The 23,962-nt window shown below is 37.0% G+C and overlaps 1 protein-coding gene across 16 annotated transcripts in view; it reads left to right on the forward strand.

Annotated features, from left to right (window-relative positions):
* lap (phosphatidylinositol-binding clathrin assembly protein lap) overlaps nt 1–23,962 on the forward strand; it is a 105,909-nt gene that overhangs the window by 76,401 nt on the left and 5,546 nt on the right. For 12 of the 16 annotated variants that reach the window (XM_071589300.1, XM_071589312.1, XM_071589315.1 and 9 more), the window contains 3 exons: nt 1,294–1,396; nt 10,629–10,706; nt 19,327–19,573. In XM_071589300.1, coding sequence (XP_071445401.1) covers nt 1,294–1,396; nt 10,629–10,706; nt 19,327–19,572 — 427 coding nt within the window. In that variant the 3' untranslated portion in view covers nt 19,573. The remainder of the gene's footprint in view (nt 1–1,293; nt 1,397–10,628; nt 10,707–19,326; nt 19,574–23,962) is intronic. The other 4 variants (XM_071589301.1, XM_071589311.1, XM_071589308.1 and 1 more) reach the window with 4 other exon arrangements.

Below are 23,962 nucleotides of genomic sequence, written 5' to 3' on the forward strand. Positions count from 1 at the left end.
GCCATATTCATTATTTGCTCTTAGGTAGGAGGATTCTACAAGAAAGAGGATAATTTCTGCCTTCTGTACTAAATTTTGAAAATAAATAAAAGGAACTAAATACTTTAATATTATATAATATACTCTCTAACCATTGACAGAATAAAGGCACATTCTACCTATTGCCTAATGAGGACGACGTAGGAAAACCAGCACAAGTATAGCACTTTATCAAGTCACAAATTCCATCAAACTAAAATTTGCTATCTACTATTGCTGTATAAATTGTTAAAGAATTAAGGAGCAAAAAAATGTGAGGCATGACGAATTATTTCTTAAGAGCTCATCAAGATGAATCGAAAAAAATTCATGATGAGTATAAGTGTCACGCCCTAACAGATATTACATGCTTCGTAATGATTGTACTCATCACTCACAATCAACTGGTTAAGGTGTCTCTATTCAGTAGTACTTCTTTCACATGTCTGTACTTAAGTGAACAATGAGGATGGGCTGAAAAGTAAACTGCTAAGGAAGCAGATGGCTTAAGAGAATTTTTCTTCACTTTGTAAACTCTTCGTGGATCCACGACTATAGCCGATAATGCAATGGCAAAAAGGTTTAATATTTAAAGAGTGATGTCTCAAGTTCACTTAAAAAATATGGAGGTTAGAATTGATAGAATATCTCTTTTACAATCATACAATTACTGCATTTGATTTTAGAAGTCCTCAGTTGAGGAAAAAATGTTATCTTTGGCTGTGTTGGCAGTTATTCTAACATTGTAAAAAATTTCAGTTGGAGGCTATGATTGGTGAAGTTGCCTGATGCTATCCAAATAGTGTTTCAGATGAAGCTTATCTTAGAGGGATCTTGTGCTGAATAAAAAGTAGAAGAAAGTGAGATTGCTGAAATAGTGAAATGTATGATCAAGTATTGACTGTTGGGAAGAGATTAAACTTAAACTGGATTGTTGCATGTGGCCTATGCATGGATTAATTCTTCCCTAAGAGTATCATCATTAAGCATTTTGGTGTCCCTGTGTGTCTGAAGAACTTAGTTGCAAGTTATTAAATACACACATTAAATGGACATGGCAGATATTTTCTTTCAGAACAATCTGTTTTTATATTTATTGTTAATTGTATGTTCATAGCTGCTGATGCACATATTAACTTTCCTCAAACTTTTTATTAACCTGTGTCAGACAAATTTCAAAACAAGCATAATCATTAAGACACCTGTACTTCATATATAGTGAAGATATGAAACTGAAACTAGTATATGTACAAAGTTCATTTGATTTTTTCACAGAGGTATGCAGTGGAATTCTCCCAAAAATGCTGCAAAACCAGGTGCAGTTAGTTGGACACCTCAACCAATGGCAGCTACAACTGGTGCAGGTTATAGACCAATGGTATGTAATCAATTGCTTCTATATGCATGCTTTGGATTTCCAATTTTCGAAGAATTATAGTGAATTTCATTGATTTTGTATTTTACTATTTTGATGACTCGCCTCACCTTTAGCTGTAAGCTGGAAAGGACTTGGGCTCTGTTTGAAGCCCCAAAGTATAGGTTAGAGTTAAGTAAAAGGTTAATTTTGCCCGAATAGAAACTGATCCCCGAAAACTCCCCATCATTGTACTGTGGAAAAAGTAATGCTTGTGAAAAGTAATTAAGCATTCTGGGTATACACAGGAAAATAAATTAGTGATAATTATGAACATTTGGTGATATTTTTGAAACATTTATTCTCCGTATGCTAATTGTAATCTCCCAATCCGGTGGGATACTCCAAATGATATCTGCCGATTTGTTTTCAATAATTTTGTGATATTGCATACTTGGAGGCTGTCTCTGGAGAATTTTTCTTGAAGCAATTCAAAAGCAGAAGGGCTCATACCCACAGAGTACAGTGGATGTTCTGCAGTTTACCATGGCCAACTTTTTTTTTTGGCAATGCCATTGTACTCCTTTGAATTTGCATCTTATGGCAGGTACACACAAGTACACCTATCTTGATCTGAATAAAATATTTAAAAAAATAATTTATGCAAAGGAGATGACTAATATTGCACTTTTCCCTGGGAGAACATTTGCTAGATAAAATACACCAGAAGGTAGTGAAGAGGATCATTAAATATTGTAGTTTGCTGTTTGTTTCAAAGCTTTGGTCATCTGGTCAGCAGCCTGTTAGGCTAGATGCCAGATGGAGGTATTTGTGAAATCATCAAGCACTAGACTGGTGCATTCAAAATGTTGAGTGTCTCATGTTGAAGGTGTCCACCAACCTGGAAAACTGAAAAAATTACAGGATATTGTTTCTTAGGAAAACTTTTGGCGAATGGTGAATGTTTGGTGAATGTTCTGGAAGAATATGTATTTGCCATGCTTACATTGGAAAGTACCCTTCCAATCATTTTGAAATGTGTTCAAGAGACACTACTAATTTGTGCCTAGGTATCTTTTTTCTTGTTTACAGCCCTTAACCTATTTAACCTTCCATTGAGAGACTTGCATTGAGATTGAAATACTTAAGGAATGCTTTGCATGTTAATAATTATGTTTGTGATTTTGTTACTTGAAATTAAAGGAAATGTTGCATTTTGTTTCTTGTCCTACTAGTTGTTAAGTGATTTTCTGTTGGTGAGTGATTTTCAGGCTTCTTGTTGATTGATAGGAATGATCAATTTTCAATGTGACTGAAATGAAACTGATCTAGCCACTATTAGCCACCATTAGTTCACATTCTTTTTGAGGTGTATAGTTTTAGTGAAATAGTGCATTGCAATTTTTTTCCACCTGATTGGTTTCATTTTCCAAGAAATCTGTCTTTGAAAGGAGGACCCAATCTTTATCATTACAAGAGAATTTCTAATCAGGATAGTGTTCCCACTCAATTTTCTTCATGCATTCATCTATACTTTACTATACTATAGCCGGCCTCGGTGGCGGCGGGGTAACGTCCTCGCCTACCAACCCAAAGGTCGCGGGTTCGATTCCCGCCTAGGTGGATTTCCCTCCATCTAGGGCTTGGTTGTATGTGATTGTCTTCAATATAATGTCTGTAATGTAAGGTTAGGTGGAAGAAGGGACTATTAGTCCCAACCTCGCCCAATTAAGTCGATAAATAAATACTTTCAGAATACAGCAGGAAATTATTTTTCCAATATCAGTATAAAACTACCAACCATTATTTGTCATTTCTGACCCATGCAGTCAATTATTAACTTATATTAATTAATAAAAACGTTTGTTTGGAGGTGTAGAACACCCTAGAAAACTTAGTGATTTTTTTATAGTTGGATTGAAAATACATTGGAACCTGGTAATATGAGCATGATCTGTTCCACCACTTTTCTTGTAAAGCAAAACACTAATTTAATGGATTATTTTTTATAAGCAATGTAAAATGTAAAAAATGTGTTCCATGCTGATGAAAAATGGATTTTGTCCAAGGTTTATTCAAAGAAAATTATATAGTCATTATTTTGGATTGTGGTTCTTGTTCACCTTCTCTATCACGGAATAAAACTACTGGGAATGCAAATGAAATTCATAGAAAGCAAAGAAGATTCAAAATTATTAGTTAATTTATGATACGTTCATAATTCATTTTTACTAGAAACCTGTTACAAAAAGAATTAAAACTGTCCTAAGCGCCGTTACCGTCAAGCAGTTTTCAGGTGCCTTCCAGGAATGGCAGACACGTCTCCGCAAGCATATTGATGCAGGGGGAGATTATTTTGAAGAATTTCAAGCATTTGTAAAAGTATATTCATTAAATCTAATTTTCCCAGAAAAAAAATAAAGTCATGCGCATTACTTTCGTTATGAACTTTGTGTGTGTGTATTAATGCACAAATTTTCAAGTATTGAACTTTTATCTGTATAAATACTAATTTGAAAAACCTGAAGTCGCATCAGGATTTGTTGTTTCTTTCCTATAAATATTTTTGTTGCAAAATTGCCAACCAACTACATTTTCTAATGCAACAAAATTATATTTTAGAAAATCTTTGTTTATATACCGACAAACCATATAACTAATGAACCCATAGATGTACAAAATTAGAACAAGAGTACAGTGGAACCTTGCTTAACAAGCACCTTAGATAGCGAGTAATTCTCATGATGAGTGATGAGGAGAGGGGGATTCCCAGGATGATTGAGCCAGGTATTTACGTTTGTGTTTAGCACAAATTCCACTAGCATCGTATTGTCGGTAGTGATCACACATTTGTCCAAACTTGTGTTCATGCGTGTTATTTGTGACTTTTCAGGCATAGTTTCTTAATATTTTATGAATAGTTTAAAATATTTCTCCAAAGAAAAAGCTGCAAGATGTACAGTCAAAAGAGAAAAAAATAACCATAGAGAAAAGTGAAATCATGAGGGTAAAGAGAAACTTAACACTTCCACAATAAAGATTTAAAATTTATATTAATTTAGGATTCACCTGATGATGATGCGCAGCATCGAAACCATGGTCGTGAAATATTAAATCTTTATTGAGGAATTGTTAAGTTTCTTTTTACCCTCATAATGAAGGAATTCCACAAAGTTAAACCTGAAACTGTTATGTTTAAAAAGTGAAATCAATTAAAAGTGAGAACGAGGTGTCAGGAGCAGATCTATCATGCCCATACAATCAGATTGACATCAACGATTTGTACTACCCTCAAGAACAAGGAAAAAATTAAGGGGATGGATACCCCTAAGGGAGTGACAAGAGTATTTAAGTAATGGTTACATGTTCTGAATGATGTTGAAAGATTGCTTCTCATTTGCATAAACAAAATCAATTGCTAGATGATGCTATTAGTGATAACATGATTTGTGAGAAGGCAAAAGTGATTTTTGCAGACCTCATTGAGAAAACTCAATTAACATCGATAGATGAAAAAGAAGTATTCGAGGGAAGCCATTGGTGGTTCGAGAAAATTAAGAGAAGAACCAGCATTCACAGCATTTTGAGCCATGGTGAAACAGCGAGCCCTGAGCAGAAAAGCAGAGAACTTCATCGGTGACTTTAAGAAGCTCCTAGATTCAGAGGGTTACCCTCTGTAACCGGTGTTTAATTGTGATGAGATAGGTCTCTTTTGTAAACAGATTCTGAAGTGATCCTATATAACAGCAGAGGAGAATGCATTGTCGTGCCACAAGCCAATGAAAGACAGTCTCACCCTGTAATTTGGTGCCAATGCCAGCAGTGATTTGAAAATTAAACCAATGCTTGTTTACCATTCAGAAACTCTAGAAGCCTTCAAGAAGTGCTAATTCCAGAAGAGCTAGCTAAATGTGATGTGGATGTCGAACAACAAAAGACTTGGGTGATGCATGACCTTTTTACTGACTAGATCAATGAAGTGTTTGGCCCTTCTGTGAAAAAGTATTTGCTGGAGGTGAATCTGCCACTCCATGATTTGCTTGTTATGAACAATGCTCCCGCTCATCCTATAGACTTACAAGATAACCTCCTTGAGGAATTTAAAATCATCAAGATTCAGTTTCTTTGTCTCAACAAGACTCCATTACTCCAGCCTATGGACCAGCAGGTTATTTCTAACTTTAAGCTCTACACTAAAACACTTTTCGAGCATTGTAATGAGATGACTGAAAGGACCAATCTCAATCTGAGAGAGTTTTGGAAACATGATTATGAGTATGATCCATACCGCGAGAAAAGTCGTGGAATGGATCATGCTCACATTACCAGGTTCCACTGTATTCCCTATCCAACTACAAAACATTCACCAAGTTACTATATGTATATATATATTTTATATGTATATATTTTATATGTATATATATATTTTATATGTATATATTTTATATGTATATATATATATATGTATATATATATATATATATATATATATATATATATATATATATATATATATATATACTGTAACTGTATAGTAACTGTACTATATATATATATATATATATATATATAGTAACTGTACTGTACTGTAACTATATATATATACATGTGTTTATATATATATATATATAAACACATGTAGATTTTTAGAATATAGAGAGACAAAGAAAGGACACTCACAATTTGTTATTTGATGTTTCGACAGCACGGCTGTCGTCTTCAGAATGGCGTTCTCGGGGAAGAGCAGAGAGGATGTGCGGGGGAGAGGTGGGGGAAGGAGAGGCAAAGGGACAAATAGGAAATGAACAAGGGGGTGGGGGGGATATGTAGGCAGCCATATGATGCATTCAGTGGGCTTGGTTCAGCCCGGGCGGTTTGAATTATTGGGCCACCCAGATATGCGCCATCTCGCGGGTTCTCACCTCTATTATACTCGCAGATTTGGGAAGGATTTTAATCACTGAAACGGAGAAGCAGTCGTCAAAAGATTGATTGTGGGAAGCGGTGTGAGTAGGGATGGGATAATTAAGAAAGGTGGGAGATTTGGTGGAATATCGGTGGTTATTCATGCGGAGGGAAAGTGCAGTCGTGCATTCGCCCACGTAGAAGGCAGGGCAGAAGTTACAGGAGAGGCGATATATAATATTTTTTGAGGTACAGGTGGCGAGTGGTTGGGAGTTGGTACTGAGTGAGGGGGAGGGTCTTAAAAGATGACAGCATTTGCAGCGTGGGCAGTTGCATGGTGCGGATAGGGGCGGGGGAGAGACGGGGGTGCTTGAAGTTGGATTTGTGGACTTGAAGATGTCTCGCAAGTTCGACGGGCGTTTAAACGAAACAGAGGGACAGTGTGGGAATAAAAGTGATGTAGACTGAGTGTTATTGATAATTGGGAAGAGGTCACGGATTAGATGTTTAATTTTGTGTGTCCCGGGGAAGAAAGTGGTGATAAGATTAGGGCATTTTGGGCGGTTTGGTTTGGGGAGGGGAGTGTATTGGGTTGACGGTTTGGGGATTTTACTATTTAGTAGTTTTTCAGGGTACCCACATTTTCTGAGAGATTCATGCAGCTGGTCCAAGTATTTCTGTTGGGAGGGGGTGTTGTTGCAGAGACGGAAGCCACGGATAGAGAGTGAGAATGGGATGGAGCGCTTTGTGCGAGGTGGATGGCAGCTGTCGAAATGAAGATATTGTTGCTTATTAGTTGGTTTAATGTGGACTGAAGTGTGAAACGTATTGTTTTGGAGGTGAATGTCGATATCTAGGAAGGTAATATTCGAGTTGGATATAGAAGAAGTGAATGATACCGAGGAGGAGGAGTTGAGAGAGGAAATGAAAGAGGATAAAGTTTCGCGTCCGTGGGACCAAAGGAGGAAAATATCATCGATATAGCAGGCCCAGAAGAGTGGTTTTAGGGTTTGTTGTTGCAGAAAGTCGTGTTCTAGTTTACCCATAAAAAGATTGGCGTATGCAGGAGCCATACGTGTGCCCATTGCAGTGCCTTTTATTTGTAAATATATTTTGTCATCGAATTGAAAAGCATTTTTGGTAAGAACGATTTGGCTCAATTCGATGAGGAAATCTGTGGATGGGGTGTGTGGTGTGGATCGTAGGGAGAGGTAATGTTTCGGGGCTTCTAAGCCTTCTTTGTGGGGAATGGAGGTGTACAGAGATGTGACGTCTATCGTGGCCATGAGAATGGTTGTGTTGTGCGGAATTGGGATTGAGTGTAGACGTTCCAGAAAGTGGTACGAGTCTTTAATGTAAGAAGGGAGTGAAGTGGCTATTGGTTGAAGGTGGTGGTCTATTAATGCGGAGATTCATTCAGTGGGTGAGTTGATGCTGGAGACAATAGGGCATCCGTGGTTATTGGTTTTGTGGATTTTGGGTAGCAAATAGAAATGGGGGGTCTTAGGATAAGGTGGTGAAAGAATGGATGTCTTTGGGGGAGAGACCTTCTTTGGGACTGAAATTGGAAAGAAAAGATAGAATATCCTTTTGGTATGAAGGGTTTGGGTCTTGGGGAAGGGGGGCATAGCAGGAAAGGTCATTTAATTGACGCAATGCCTCAGCGTTATAGTCTACTTTGTTTAGCACGACAACGGATGACCCTTTTTCCGCCATCGTGATTATAATATCTTTGTTTGACGTTAAACGTCTGAGAGCTTGCCTCTCAGAGGGGGAAAGGTTGTCTGGTGGCTTAAGGGAATCTATGAATTTTTTGTCGGAAATCTTTGTCAGAAGGAGATTGATAAAGATTTCGATTGGGTGGTTTGATGGGAGTGGTTTGGGTTCGTTTTCTGAGGCTGGACGGAATCGGGTAAGTGCTGGGTTAATGGTGGGGGAGTTCGAAGGGAAAGGCTGGGATTTCCATCGGGCGTGCCAGCGTAAATTCCGGCAGAAGTTTAATGTGTCGGTGACGATGTTAACGTGGTTGGTTCTCGGGGTGGGGGAGAAGGAGAGGCCTTTACCTAGTAGCGAAAGCTCGCTATTGTCGAGGGGCACGGACGAAAGGTTCCCTACTTTGTTTCCGTTGTCGGGTGCTGGGTCGGGGACTCTTTCGGTTGACGCCTGGGGAGAACGGGTGTTTTGCACGGAGGATATGGCAGGTTGTAAAGGGTTGCTAGATCCGGTTTTGAAAGAAAAAGGGGTGGAAGTGCCGGTGGGGGCGGCGATTGTTTAAGCGGCAGGGAAAGTCCCACGCGGAAGAAAGACTGGGTGAGGGTAGAGAGCTTTTTCAGGAGGCACTCACGTCTTCGAGTGAGATTTCGAAGTGCCGAGGAAAGTGTATGATTAAGTGCCCCTCATTTAATTCGTTAATTTTAAAGTGCTCTATTGACCAGATATGCACAAACACTTAAAATTCTTCAAAGTACTGTCCTAGGGCCTATACACATTTTTTACCGCGACTCTGCCATGACTGGTACATACCCTGGAAGGCGTCTTCGGGGACCTCTCGCAAGGTCTTCGTCACAGCTGATTGGATCTCCTCTGGCTGACAAATGGGTTCCTTTCAGGGCTGCCTTAACCTGAGCGAACAAAAAGAAGTCTGCTGGGGTGATGTCAGGACTATAGGGGGGGTGGGGGGCAGCGTTGGCACCTGGTGTTTGGCCAGGAACTCGTGGACTCTAGGGCGTAGTGACAAGGCACATTGTCGTGATGGAGTTGCCTGGTAGCGGAGATGTCTTTCCTCCTTCTGATGACCCATTCTCTGAGTTTTTCCAGCACATCCATGTAGTAGGCAGGGTTAACTGTCCGTCCTTGAGGAATGAACTCCTTATGGACCAGTCCTTCATTGTCAAAAAAGACAATGAGCATTGTTTTAACTTTTGATTTGCTCATTCTTGCCTTTTTGGGCTTGGGACTGGTCAGTATGCCACTCTTGCCAAAATGCCAAGTTTTGGCATTTTGTTTTTTTGGGTCTTATTCAAAAACCCAGGAATCATCACAAGTGATGACGTTGTCCAATTAATCAGGTTCATTTTCAATACGTTGCAAAAGTTCCCCTTAAATTTCAGCTGGGTTGGTCTTTTGGTCGTCTGGCAGCACCTTGGGCATGAGCTTGGCGCACACTTTCCTCATCGCTAAATCTTCAGTAACAATGCAAAACACAACAGTAGACAACAAGTTCAGTTTATTGGCAACCATCTTGATACTCAATCGACGGTCAGAGTCCAACAATTATCGAATATGAGCCACATTATTGTTGGCTTTGCTGGTTGATGGCCACCCTTAGCGTTGTTTTGTCATGAACCTCTTCCCGGCCCTCCTTAAAGGTGTTTAATGAGCTCAAAACTTGTGGGTAGGACAGAGTTGAGTCCCCGTTAGCCTCACAAATCATTTTGTTAGTCTCTTCAACAAATGTTTTCAGTTGACACAGAAACACACAGAAATTATTAATGGCATAACGTTGCTCGATTTTGTTTCCATTTTTTTTGTAACAAGGTAAGTGCACATTTGTTTACTATAACTTACATCCTGCTACTTCCGCCGCTTGGGGATCACTCAGATTGGTTTTGCGGCAAAACTTAGTGACCCCCCCACCTACTGCAAGGTTCGATCCCACTTCCACCAAGATGAGCTGCGTGGGAAATTCAATTGCATTACTTTTGGAATGCACCCTGTGTATATGTATGCATATATCCATGTGGCTCTTTATCTTGAGCCTTTCCTTTAATTTGAATCTGAGAGACAGATGAAAGGATCTCTGTTTGAAAAATTATGGAAATGGGTTCTGGCAATAGATTGTGAGCAGTGCTACAAGAGTGCAGGTAATGTAAAATTACCATATGATAGATTACATCTATCAGTATGACATCCACGGAATTTTTTGTTGTTAACATTATTTTTCAAAGTGAAAATTTATTTAACATTATTTCTCTCATTTCACTACATTTCATAGTTTTGCGAATATTAATTTATATTGTCATAAATATCAACAAATATCATGATGTACTAGTTGTCATTTTATATGAAAAGTCAGAAATCATCCTACTTAACAGTACCTTCCTCAACACTGAGACATTATGTTCAATTTCATTGTTGACATTGAGCTTAATCAGAACTTCGGTCAGGGGCTTGCAAAATATAGATCTAGAACCAACTGCAACACATACAGAAATAAAAACCACAGGCCTTTTTTTATTTTCTAAGAAAAAATATTTACTTTTATATTTTGCTAATGCTAAGAAAGTCAGCTTTCCTTCAGTTGCTCCCTTTTCTTAGTGATTTATCTAATTTTAAAATTTTACTTAACTAGGGCCAGGGTATGATGGCTGGGATGCCAGTTGGAACAAGTCCTGCCCCACCACCTCAGTTTCCACCCATACAGCCAATGGTAAGCCCTTAATCAGGTCCTAAAGTTTTTATGAGTCTACTTGGCCAAACTTATAAATCATATTCCTTGCAATTTATATTCCCTAACATAAGTACATGCTTAAATACAAGCAAAAATGTTTTGAAATACAATGACACCGCTAATTGATGAAGTTACATTTTTATAGGACTCAAATTTACAGACTGTGAAAACTTATGTGTACTGACCCCAAATCCAAATAATCCTTAACTTTGTCATTTATATGGTCTGGAATAGACTCGGTTTAAATCAGTACAATGAAAACCTCAAATATTTAATTCTGGATCCCAGAATTCACATAAAATCTCACCGCCCCATGGGGATGACATGCCTTTTTTAATTGTTATTATTTTCCTTATTTTTTTCATTGTGTATATGCTTATAGATTCATTAAAAAAATTTTCTAATATGTTTATTATTAATTGGGTGTGTTAATAAATGTTTCAAGTGGTAATCATGGACTAGTTATCTGCTTTTGCAATAATCTGAACTGCATGAAACATTGCTTTTTTCCTGTGGGCGCAGTTTTGTAAATCAATGAAACTAAATCGCATCCATTGACTGACCATAGTTACATATTATTTAATTTCAACAGTGATTAGTGTTGCATAAAAAAGACTGAAAAAAATAAAAACGTTCATAAACAAGAAGCAGGTAGAAATTCTGCAAGTATTAAAGGTGAATATAGGAAATCTTCTTCCACAAGAAGTTGTACTTCAAATTTTGGACCTTCAAGTGTTAGACCTGTTTTATTTAAATTTATTGAGCTTGATTATATCAACATTTTTTGTTTTTATTATTTATTTTAATAGATTTTATCTATAAAACACACAAATACATCGTAAATATTTTCCCACAAATCCCTAATTTACCTAAACATCAATTTTACTTTGTTTTTGAAGGAACCATTGAAAAAATGTATCAATAGTTTTTATATGACTCAGACAACCCTTCCATATAAATCAATGCTGTAAGAGCCTCTGATTTACATTACTGAACTGCTGATTGATGTAAAAATCTACTTTCCCTGAAAGAGGATGAGCTCTTTTTGATGAGACTGGATTTTTGTCTTGGTGGGAGCCTGTTTTTTGAAAATCACATCAAATATCGCCTCAGTTGTTTGCTGTGCTTAAATTTATGATGTTGTTTTCACTTTTTTTATGGCTATAATATGACTGAATGGAAATGAAAGCACCTGGGTAATATATTAGAAAAAGGAGATTTTATGAGAAGTGGATATGAATGTATAGGATTAGTTAAGAAGTTCAAAGTTTACGTATTGAACTGAATTTAACCGTAAAGGATGAGCTCCAAATAATAACCTGAGACTCAAGTTTTCATATTAATTTGCTATATCATTAGTCAGTGAAAAGCAGTAAATTTCTTGCATCTTAATGGATATCTAGCAGTGAAGGCTACAGTGATAAAGTGAAACATCTCTATTATTTCCATTGGGCCCTTATATGCACACTATCAATAAATAGTGTGTATTATTGGCATTGAGAAACATTAATGAATGAATGGTCGTAATAAGCTAAATTTAATATAGATGTGTAATTTCATTGGGTTTCCATCCAGGCATCATTAAGGAAATGCAGGGTTGGACAATTGCACCCTAGCCCACTCTTTATTTCCCCCAATGTAGGTTTTATTTGAAATACTACCACCTCTGTCTTATTAACTGCTAGTTAGTGCATGTAAATTATGATAACAAGTAAAATGTATAGTATTCACGAAAACTGATAATATATGAAAAAAGTAACTATTGAGGGTTCAGCAAGTAATAGCCTGTTAGGGCATCCCTAATCCCCCCCCCCCACTGGGAGGGAGTAGGAACTGAAATTATGTACATTGGATTTTTTTAAATTTTTAAAACCTTATTTAAAAAATTTAATTTTGATTGGGTTTAGGTGGTAAAATGGCTAGTGTACAATGTCTAATGTCACACTCTTGAGTTTAAATACTGGGTTTGGATCTGTCTGGGTATGAATTCTGGTGGTGGCAAAATGTTTCAAATATGTCCCATTCTTTACTTAAGAGGTATATGGAAAATAATTCAAGTGAAGTACTTTGTCTGTTGGATGGGACGTTAAATCACACTCTTCAGTGCCTTTCGATAAGAGTAAGCTAATGCAGATGGGTTTCTCTTCCAATCTCTACAAATCCTTCCTCAACCAAATTATGTTCCATTATGGCGCAAATGTCCAGAAATATGTTACCTGCTGTAATAATTACTGCAAATATTGCTTCAAAATTTTGTGTTAGGAATTCTGTTAACAAATTTATTGCATTTGTTTGTATGTGCATGCTAGATCAGCCATGCCCGCACCTCGTTCCTGATGTACAATGATTTTTGCTTTTCACCTCCATGGTTATTTTTCTCTTATGGCCGTCTTCTCGGGGGTTTTTCTTCAGGAAAATTTTTAAAACTTAGCACAAAAAGATCACAAAGAGTATGTCAGGTTTGGAAAAATGTGCGATGACTAGTGACACAAATGCTAGTGGAATGAGTTCTAAACACAAACTGAAATAGGAGGCAGGCAATCATTCTGGGAATTCCCCTCTCCTCATCTCACTTCATGCAAAACATTGCTCATTAAAAGAGTCATTTAAAAAAATATATATATTTTAGCTTGTTATGCGTATTAATGGGAATGCGAGGTGCTTGTTCAACAAGGTACCACGAGGTGATTGTTTTCAGTTTTCTTCCTTCCTGCAATCGGAGTCCAATGACCGTGATTGAGTCTCTTCGCTTGTTAGCTGGAATAAGTCATTGATAATATTTCCATGTATGCTGGAAACCTAACACACATTATAATGAGTTATGATATGCCTCTACGTAGTTTATGATGGCCTATGTCTGCAAATAAATTGTCTACATTTCACTTAACCCAAGTTTGCCGTACAAGTTTCACAACAATCTTGTCCTGAGTAGAATTTGAGCCTATGACAGTTTGTTTAGGAGGCAAGAATAATGTGGAAATAATCAAGCTTATGTGATATAATTTATACAGTGGTACTCTGCTCATCGTGTTCTTACGACAGCTTTTGGGGGTATAATGTAGATGTACAGGTAGATAAGATGGTGTTTCAAATTACTCCCTACTAGAGTTATAACTATACAGAATTTTGAATTTCATGCCAGTGTTTTTGAAGGAAATTTTTTAATAGATTTTCAGAATTTTCTGTTTTACATGATCAACCCTGTATTTTCTGTGATATTCCCAGCCTATGAAATTGCTATACATGCATATTATTCTTTACGAAAAACCTTTTATTGGTTTAGATGCGTGAAACATCAAAAGTATGGTATTCCACAACTTTCCAAAGTGATCAGATGATTTAACAACGTGACTATTTAAATATTGCAGTTTGGAGCTCGTGATATTTTATATGAATACTAATGTTAACAATTTTGGACCCAATGTATCTCTCAAGGAAAAAGAAACTGAATTTTCATATGGAAAGTTAGACTTTTTAAAAATTCTGTATAAAACTCAATATCCTGTTAAAGCAGGGTATGAGTACATACCTCATTCATAAATTCAACGTGTTGCAAAATTTTTGCAGGAGAGAATTTTATCTATTATTAAAAACATAGAAGTTTTGCATTTATTGTTTACTTTTTTGTCAACCACTGGTTATTGAAATTACTAAATAGCTGAATTTGAATTGACCTGTTATCTTGAATTGATGAAAAATATGGTTAACATCTAGTTGAAATAAGTATATAGGGATTTTTAATTTTAATAAGTATGAGAATTTATTTCTCTTGAACTTCATCGCTTATCTAAAAGCTTTTAAGTTAAATACTAACATAGCACCATTCCTGGTTTCTTGTTGCAATATGCATGAAAGGCATGGGTAGTCTTAGTGTCTGAATTTGTGGTGTTTTATTTTTAATTCTGTAAGTTGTTACTTTTGCAGTGGAAAATTAATAATGTTTCCTTAATTTTGGCTCAGAAAATATGTTAACATATTTGATAGCTAATATGAGGGTACCTCATTCATTGTGAGGTTTCAATAGTATCACCCATTAAAATAAACGATCTTTAAGTCTACAATTGGAAAATTTAACTTGGTAAATTGGTTAACTGATTAAACTTGTAGATCTGTGGTTAGATGTAAATGACAGTGTCGGCTCTAAGGGAGGCCATAAAACCAAGAACAGAAAATCAGAAAGCATACCTAGTGTATACATCCTGTATAAACTGAAGAAATTCTTTGCTCTTAACCTCAAGATTATGACCCTCACCAATCATGCAAACCTCTATCATGCACAATGCATGTCTGATGTATGTGCTAAGAGGTGTCTTGAGTGTTCTTGAGTTTTTCTATTTTTTAAGTTTGTGTGTTCTATTTTTAAGCAGGAAATTAATATTAATATATTAATAATTAAATATAAATTGCACTTGGTTTTATGAAAAATATTGAATACTCTTCAATTGAGTGTAATACACTTGTTCATTATGGTCATGTAATATCTTTAGACTATGAATCTTACTCATGAAAATCTTACTACTTGACATCTTAAACTCAAAAATTAGAAATTAAAATTAGGTTCATCCAATGCTAAGCTCTCTTTTAAAAGCCTGAAGTTGCAGGACAGTATTTTTTTAAACAGCGTCACAATCCTCCCTCATCTCCCCATCTCAGTAGCACATTTTCAAGCTTATGTTTTGGCAAGAAAGAAGACAGAACATTTCCTTTAAATAAATTACATGGACTATATACTGTATTATTTCCTTTAAATGAATTTCGTACTTTCTTTCTTTAAATGTTCTCTTTTTATCGGGATTTTGTCGTTAGCGGATAGTCCCATGCGTGATTTTTTTCTGATAATAGGTAGAACTTTTTTCTCTGAAAGATAAATTATTACATGCCCACTAATGCTGATGATGTAGCTAGTACAACTTTACCTACTGGTGATCTCTGCTGGCAAAATTAGTGTTAAAAGGACAAAACCTGTGACAGCCGCAATTTTGTTCTGTATCCATTTACAAGCAATAATGGTGCTGTGAATTTTTTGAAATGAAGTCACATGGAAAGGATGGAGCTACACAAATTATATATGCCCAGAAATTATGAATGAGCAGGCTGAGATGGTGGAAAATATGTGCCTTTCATAATAAAATCTGGATACAGTTTTACAATTTTTATAGTAATGCTGATGTTAAATCACTCTTAATATTAAATGGCCACTGTGGGTTAAATATGGTAATCGAACAGGATTATTTTAAATATAAATTATAGGGCAATTAAATATATCTTGGACATAACTCTCTGTACTAAGATTCTTGTTCTATGCTCTACTTGATATATCTGGAATTCACTTTGATTGGAAAGTGAGTCTGTGATTATAAATTGTTTATTTGCACAATAGCAACATAATGTGCAGCGTTTTCAAAAACGCATTCACTAATTGGCCAGATGGAACACCTGAGATGGCTGTTTTCATACTGCATTACCACCAAAATGCTGGATAATTCACATGCTTATAATTTGCTAATGTTAAGAGATTACTTGCTGTTTTTTTGTAAGAATGGCAGGAATTATGTGCATGACTGCCCAAGTATTTTTTTTCTCTTTGCTTGCAATTGCATGTTTAAGCAAATTGTTAGTTTGAATCAACCTTTAGGTACTTCTTTATTTCACTTATAATATGATAGTTGGCATGTGAAATTCCTTCTCTCAATTCAGTCCCTTGACTCTTTCCTATCTCTATGTTTTCACTCCTTCTTGTATACCAGGGTGGCTTGAATGCTATGCATATAACAGTGGCATCACGTTTGAATGTGGTTGATTTATTTATGCTGACATTGCTTCTACCAACGAGGAAATTCAGGAAAACAGGAGGAATTTTGACCACCTTTGAATAAACCAGGGAAAATACAAAAATTAAGAGAATAATCTGGAAAATGTTTCACTATCATTTTTGTCCGCACCATTAATAATCGATTACTAACTGACATGCAGCCTGATTTCTTGATTTTCTGTTCAGCAGGTACTTGTTTCATTGGCAAATTACATCCCTGAAAATGTCCCTAGGTTAAATTTGTATGTAACTTAGATCCCTCGTGAACAGTGCATACATATATGAAAGTAATGTGCAATACATGGTTAAATGCAAATGAAAAGCTTAAAAGTTCAATTAGAAAAGTCAAAATGGCAGTGATGCTGTGCATAAGTGACCTTGTAAAATAGTACATTGTGTGCCACTAGAGCTAGCATAAAGGTGCTGAATCAATCAACCACTTACACAATACAGGTGTACATGTGTGTCAGAAAGTACTTTAATAATTATTTATTTTGTTATTTTTAAAATGCTTAATAGTGCTGATTATCTGACTTTTGGTTATGCTGAAGGAAGATTATCCATTGGTACCAGTTAGGGGAATTGTCGTCTTTCATCCACTCCTATTACCTTCTGCCCCACCTCAGACACTGGAATCTGTTTTCAACTGCAATCAAGTTTTTTTCCATCCTTCTCAAATAATTTGCTTCTGTCCTCGCATAATTCCTGTCTGCCCGTATGCTTCATGCCTTGAACACATTGGTCACATGCAAGTACCAATGTAAACCAGTCATCCAAACAGGTAGTGTAGTTGCTGTGATGTTGGGGAACAAGAAAAATTACACACACCCTTGTTGCTACTTTTGTAAAGAGCATTTTTGTGATGTCTACATTAGTTATCTCTCAAAGAATTTTTCTCTTGCTGGCATTGGTAGCTTCTTTGTCAATCAAACATAAATATCCAGACTTTAGACAAATAGTTTCCAAAATTGGTGATGATAACCCTCTGGGAGTACTGGAATGTACAAGGAAGGTATTAGTAGCAGGTGCTATTAGTTAGGTTAAAATGAGGGGGCAGTGGAGATGAAAGATGATAAAAATGTTAGAAAAACCTTTCTCCTATGTTTCATTTGTTTTTGTAACAGAGTTATAATGCTTGATTTGATTGATTTAAAGCAGTGATTACTTGATTTTCTGAAGAGACAGAAATCCAAGCTGTGACTGTTTGGTGGTTAAGTCCACTGACAGTTCAATACAAGAAAATGTGGGCAGGTTCATGAATTCCAAGAAACTGCAGGAGATGCTGCAACAGTAACTTTTAATGGAGTCATCCGCTAAGTGTGCATTACAACGCAACAATTTCCCAGTAAAAATCATTAGCCTTGACTGGGATTCGAACCCGAATCCCTAGATGTGCAGCTGAGTGCTTTAGCCTGTTAAGCTATCGAGGCGTTCTCTCAAACTCTAAAAACTAAACAAAACTTCAGAGTTTAAGAGGATGCCTCGATAGCTTAACTAGTGAAAGCACTTGGCTGGACATCGAGGGATCTGGGTACGAATCCTGATTTTTACACGCTGAATTTGTTGCATTGTAAGGTTCATGAATATTGGAAGTAAGCATTAATAGGCAAAAGTATGTGCATCTAATGACTTGTTTACTATAAATAGGCAACATGTATGAAATTTGATTTAGATTGTTTCTAAATTGTATAACAAGTATTTAACAAAAATCAAATTGCAGTAATTATTTGAAAGGTGAATATATAATCGATATTTTTGTTCTTAACCAATCATGGTCCATGTACAAATCAAATTGTATCACCACTGTTTCAGTGAAACTGAGATTTATATATATTTTTATAAAATTGTTGCTTTCCTACTATAAATTTTTGGGCCTAGTAATGCATACTAATGATAAAATCATTGGAGGCTTTCAACTGTGTAATAATAATTTAATTGCACAATCAAGGCATTGACATACTTTTGAATATGACATGCAGTATTAATGTAAATGAATGAAATCACAAAAAATTGTTAACAATAACATTTGAATCTATTGAATTATCATGTAAGGCATGTGTTTGTGAGGAGTCTTGAATAGAGACAAACTAAATTAAAATTGCACGCGGGCTTTTAATTTCATGATGTTAAACTTTTTAAATTTAAATTTCTGATTTAATTTAGTTTTATATTTAGAAATTTAACAACAATTACTTGTACAGCAGGGAGCAATGTGATATTTTCTTATTATTTTTTCATATTTCTCTGTGCCTTTATCAGAGTTTCATTGAGGATAGGAAAATCTGCAATTCAGAATATGACAGATGGACTTATTAATGCAGGCTAGCAGTCAATTGTAATTTCCAGGTTCACTTCTTAAAGGATATTTGTGGCATCCCTATGCTATCGAAAAGTACTTCCTAATCTGATCTCACTGTTACCTTCCAATTGTTGAATCACAGTAAAGATGTTAGGCCATTAATGTCTGAAACTTAAATCAGCTGAATACTAGGATGTGCCTCGTGGAAGAAGCACCTAGATGCTGTGAAAAATATATTTCAAACATTCATTGCTTATTATCTTCAGTTGTTAAAGGGTATTAGCTATCAATGGGTAGAAACTGTTTAGCATTTCACTTGATTAAAAAAATGTAAGAATCACTATTTTCTTAACATTTCACATGGATTTTGGTTTCTGTTAATTGTTCTTCTCCATTCTTCCTTTTCCATAAAACTCTTCCTAAAATAAAATTGCCCATCCGCTCACCCTTGTCACTCCCTCTCCTTGCAATGATCATGTGGTGTGAAGCAGGCAATGCAAGGCATGGCCCCAATACATGTGGGTGCTGGTGTGGGTGGAGGTGGCGGAGTGAGTGGGGGTTCAGGTGGCATGATGGGAAGTCCTCGGCTGGGAGCTGCTGCCCCCATGGGTGTAGTTGGTGGTGTCACATCTGCCTCTGCTACTCCTCAGCAGCAACCACAGACCCAACCACCAACTGCTCAAGTCCCCTCCCAGCCTGGGGGTATGGCTCTCGACCCATTTGGAGCACTCTGAGGTAAATGGGCTGCCATATTTTTCTTTAACTTGGGTGTCAGTACTAGACCCTGTATTAGTGCAGCCAGAAACCAATGAGGTGGTATATAACCCTTGTAGAGGTATTTTAACCTTGGAAGGATTTGTAACTAATGCTCATGAATGGAAGTTGAAAAAAATTTACTAATTGCCAATATGACCCTACTCTTCAGTAACAATTTGGACTCAAAGAGACCAAATTATGTGTTTTATTCTAACTAATTATATATCCCATTAAAATAAAAAGTACATTTATGGAATTCAAACGATGCAATATATCAATGTTTCATTGATTTCATGGGAAATTAGAGTTCCTATCACAAATGCATAGTTTAGATTAAAAGCCTGCTAAATATCTCCTGTTTGAGAGATTTGCTTTCCAGCATTTAATGTGGCTGGAAGGGAAATGGGAAATGTTGTAAATATGGTAACTTCTTTTGACCCTTGGAATTTTCAATGCATATCTTTGCAGCAAGTAGTTTAAAGTAGCAATTTTGCCCATCTAATTTTGTGTTATTTTTAAATGGTGTTTATTGTTAAAAGATTTCTCTGTGATATTCTTGTCTTCTCAACCTCTAATATTGCACTTTAGTCACCTAGGATTTGATCTTTAGATTTTAAATTTTTTACTTAATTATTACGGTACCTTTTTGCACAAATGAATTTTACATGTGTACAAGGTTTGTATGAAAAGTATCAGGAACAATTTTTTCCTGACGTGACTGTATGTACATCGCAGCGTGCTTGTGCCATGCAGCCTCGGTGGTGGAGGGTCTGACTTTCAACACATGCCAAACTTCAGTCGAGCGTGCGAGGAATCATTCAGGCCAGATCATGTTTTTAGTGGACCTATGTTGAGTGACTCAGTGCGAGCGCAAAATACAGTGAACAACTGAACAGGGGTGCACCATCAAATTTTGTGTTGTACTGTGGAAATCATGAATCGAGACATTGGGTATGATTTGTCAAGTGTGGAAGGATGAAAAAATGTCAGAAACTGCAGTTTTTAAGGGGCATAAGTTCTTCAAACATGACCCCATGCTGGATGGTCGTTGACAATGTGCAACGTGTGCATGAGTTGCTGAATTCAGACCGTCGGTTAAATGTGAGCATGATCACAGATCATATTGGCCTTGATAAGATGACAGTGCACACCATTATCACTGAAAATTGTTGATGCGAAAGGTCTGCTCTTAACTGATCCCGAAGGTCTTGACAGGCAACCTATTTCCTATTCCCAAAAGTGTAATCCTCCCTCAGAAAACATTGCAATGGGACCCTAAATGCCATCAAAGGAGCTTGCACAGGTACCCAAACTGCATACCAGGGAGCCTTCAAGTCCTGGGAAAGTCACTGACAAAATGTCGACTAAAGGCATCTACAGAGAGAAATTTTTAGGCATTGTAGCAATATCTGAAGTAAATCTATTTTACTGAAACTTTTCCCGATACTTTGTAAACAAATCATGTATTTAGTTGAGAGAACCTTCCTCCCTATCTATACATTTCTGCGTACATTTAGCGTACTGATGATTGAATATTTGCATTTAGGCACTAAGATGCTGCACTTTCACCGACTAAATTTAGAAAATACGGATTATATTTCTAGGGGGTTGTGTACAATATTGTCATTTTCATTCTGTCTTTCTCTTCTGCTTTTGCTGCAATAGCATGAATGGCATCTTAGATATTTTTTAAAGAGTTGGGTCTGTTTGAAACGAAAACATATATTGCATCATGCAGTGAAGGAATTAAGCATTAAGGAATAGGGAAGGCCTGATTCAACATTATTTGCTCCATTTTTTTAAACCAATTTTGAGGCTACATGGTATTAAAAAATGGTCATGACTACAGTATTCTAATTTGAGCATTGTTTCGGCGTATGACATAGTATTCGTCACAATTTTTTGCTTTCCAATTTCTTACATATCTGCTTCTTTAGCCTACCATGTGTAAACTTTTTTTTGTATGTTTATAAAATAAATCGAGTAAATTTTGAGGTTTTAACTGGATAAAATGTCATATTTCATATCTAAAATTAGCTTACGGAAAAAGTTTAATCATATGTGATCATGTATAATACAAGGGTAATTTGAAAAGTTCTCGGAATGGACTAGAAATAAATGACTTCCTTGGTGAAACTTTAAAATTTTCAAATTAGTCTCCCCGTACACTAATTTTCTTGGTCCAGTGATGTTCCAATGTCTTAATCCCTTCTCGAATATTGCCTTTGCTTTCTTTGGTGGTGGTGAATCAATATGTTTCCTCTGGTTTTGACTGCTGTTTTGTCTCTTGGGTATGGTAGTAGACCCAAGTTTCATTTGTGGTCACAAACCACCGCAGAAAATCTTGTTGGTTGCTCCTAAAATGGGTCAATCATTGTTTGAAAATTTCCATTTCATTTGGATATTTCCTGTAACAATAGTTGCAGCCCCCATCTAGCAGATAACTTTCTCATCCAATTCCACCGTTTAAATGTGATATGCTCATTCAGATGAAATCCCTACAGCTTCAGTGATTTCTCACTCTTTAAGTCGGCGATTCTCCATGACATTATTACACATTTTTGCAATAATTTCTGGGGTAGTGACACATTTTGGCTGACCACTACACCGATCATCATCTAAGCTGTCCTGACTTGTTAAACTTGGTTGTCCCCTTAGCAAAAGTTGAATATGAAGGAGCAGAGTCACCCTGAAAGTTCTGAAAATCTGCATGAATTTCCTTTGCTTTCAGACTATTCTTTGCAGAGAGTTAAACACTGCTCAATTCTCAATTTTATTCCATCGTCTCAAATCACTACATGGGAACAACAATAGATAGGCATACACACCACAGATCTCTTCCCAGAGCACTGATTTATTACTTGTTTACTCAACAAAGGATTACCTATTACTATTCAGGAAACTCGTTGTGCTAGAGCTGATATACAGGGTCGCACCCAAAAGTGGTAGGACTGACTTTTTTAGAAGAATTTTATTGACGATCTACTTACATCCACTTAATAATCTTCAAATTATGCTCCTTGAGCTGCTACACACTTAGTATAACGTTGCTCCCATTCCCCGTACGCCCGCTGGAAATTTTCTTTGGGGATGCCGTTGATGACCCTCGTCGAAGCCTCTTGAACGGCCTTTATCGAGTCAAAACGTCGTCCCTTGAGCTGTCTTTTCATCAGGTGGAAGAAGAAGAAGTCCGGTGTTGCCAGATCGGGAGAATAAGGCGGGTGCGGCAACGTGGCAACGCCGTATTTGGCCAGGAGCTGTCTGACGACGAGCGCGCCATGACAGAATTTTTGGCACCATCTTGGCGCACACCTTGCGCATGGCCAAATTCTGTGAAATAATGCGTTGGACGTTGGATGCAGACAGACCCAACTGGCCTGCAATTTCTTCACTGGTTAAGCGTCGGTCTGTGTTCAGCAGTGTCCTCACTCTGTCCACATTCGTGTCGGTTCTTGCCGTCGACGGCCGTCCGGAGCGATGGTCGTCTTCAAACGAGCTCCCTACCCTCTATAAACAACTTGTGCCACTCAAATACTGTGGAACGGCTTAAGGCAGTGTCCCCATAAGCCTGCTTGATCATATCGAGGGTCTCAGTGGCCGTCTTCCCGAGTTTCGCACAAAACTTCACGGAATAACTTTGCTCTAAATTCAGATTCATTTTGTTTTTCGACGCGGACAAAAAACTGGCTTCACTAAAAACGGTGTCCTCACTCAACGACAGCCCGCAGGCGACTGAGGTTGGTGTCGGTCTGTTGCTAAGAGCCCCCTCCACCTTACCCTGCCAGGCAGACCCCCCTCCACCGCTCCGTTCGCGCCAGAGAAAATCAGTCCTACCACTTTTGGGTGCGACCCTGTATAGTGGTTATTCCAAGAGCCTTTCGAAATGAGAGCGTGAAAATGGAAAATAATAGTACCTTATCTTCCTTGTAGTATGTTATAAGCATGCAAACTGGCAGTACACTATAGTGTTCATTGGTTTTATTTCCATATTCTCTTGAAGAATTGCCTCATTACCCTTCAGAGAGTTCATGATTTCCACTAAGTTGATTTCTGCATCTTTCAAAGTTCTCCCCCAAATCATTTGCTTGAATGTTAACAGTTTTTCCTTTTAATATCTTCAGGTCTAAGGTTTAGTACTGCTATTTTTTCCAATTTTAAAGCAGTAAGTAATTTGGATTAGGAGCACATTAAATGAATTAAGTGTGAAATGTTTTCTAATTATATAGTGAGGTTGGAATTTTATTGGTAGTAGTTTTGGAATCCACAAGTAAAATGAGACAGGGCTGTATAGAACTAGGCTATGCATTTGCTATTTGAAAACTTTAATATGAAGTTTGGTTTTGAATGATATGGAAGCAGGATGGGCAT

This window comes from Hetaerina americana, unplaced genomic scaffold, assembly GCF_022747635.1.
Source record: "Hetaerina americana unplaced genomic scaffold, ioHetAmer1.1.p SCAF_36, whole genome shotgun sequence".
Lineage (NCBI taxonomy): Eukaryota > Metazoa > Arthropoda > Insecta > Odonata > Calopterygidae > Hetaerina > Hetaerina americana.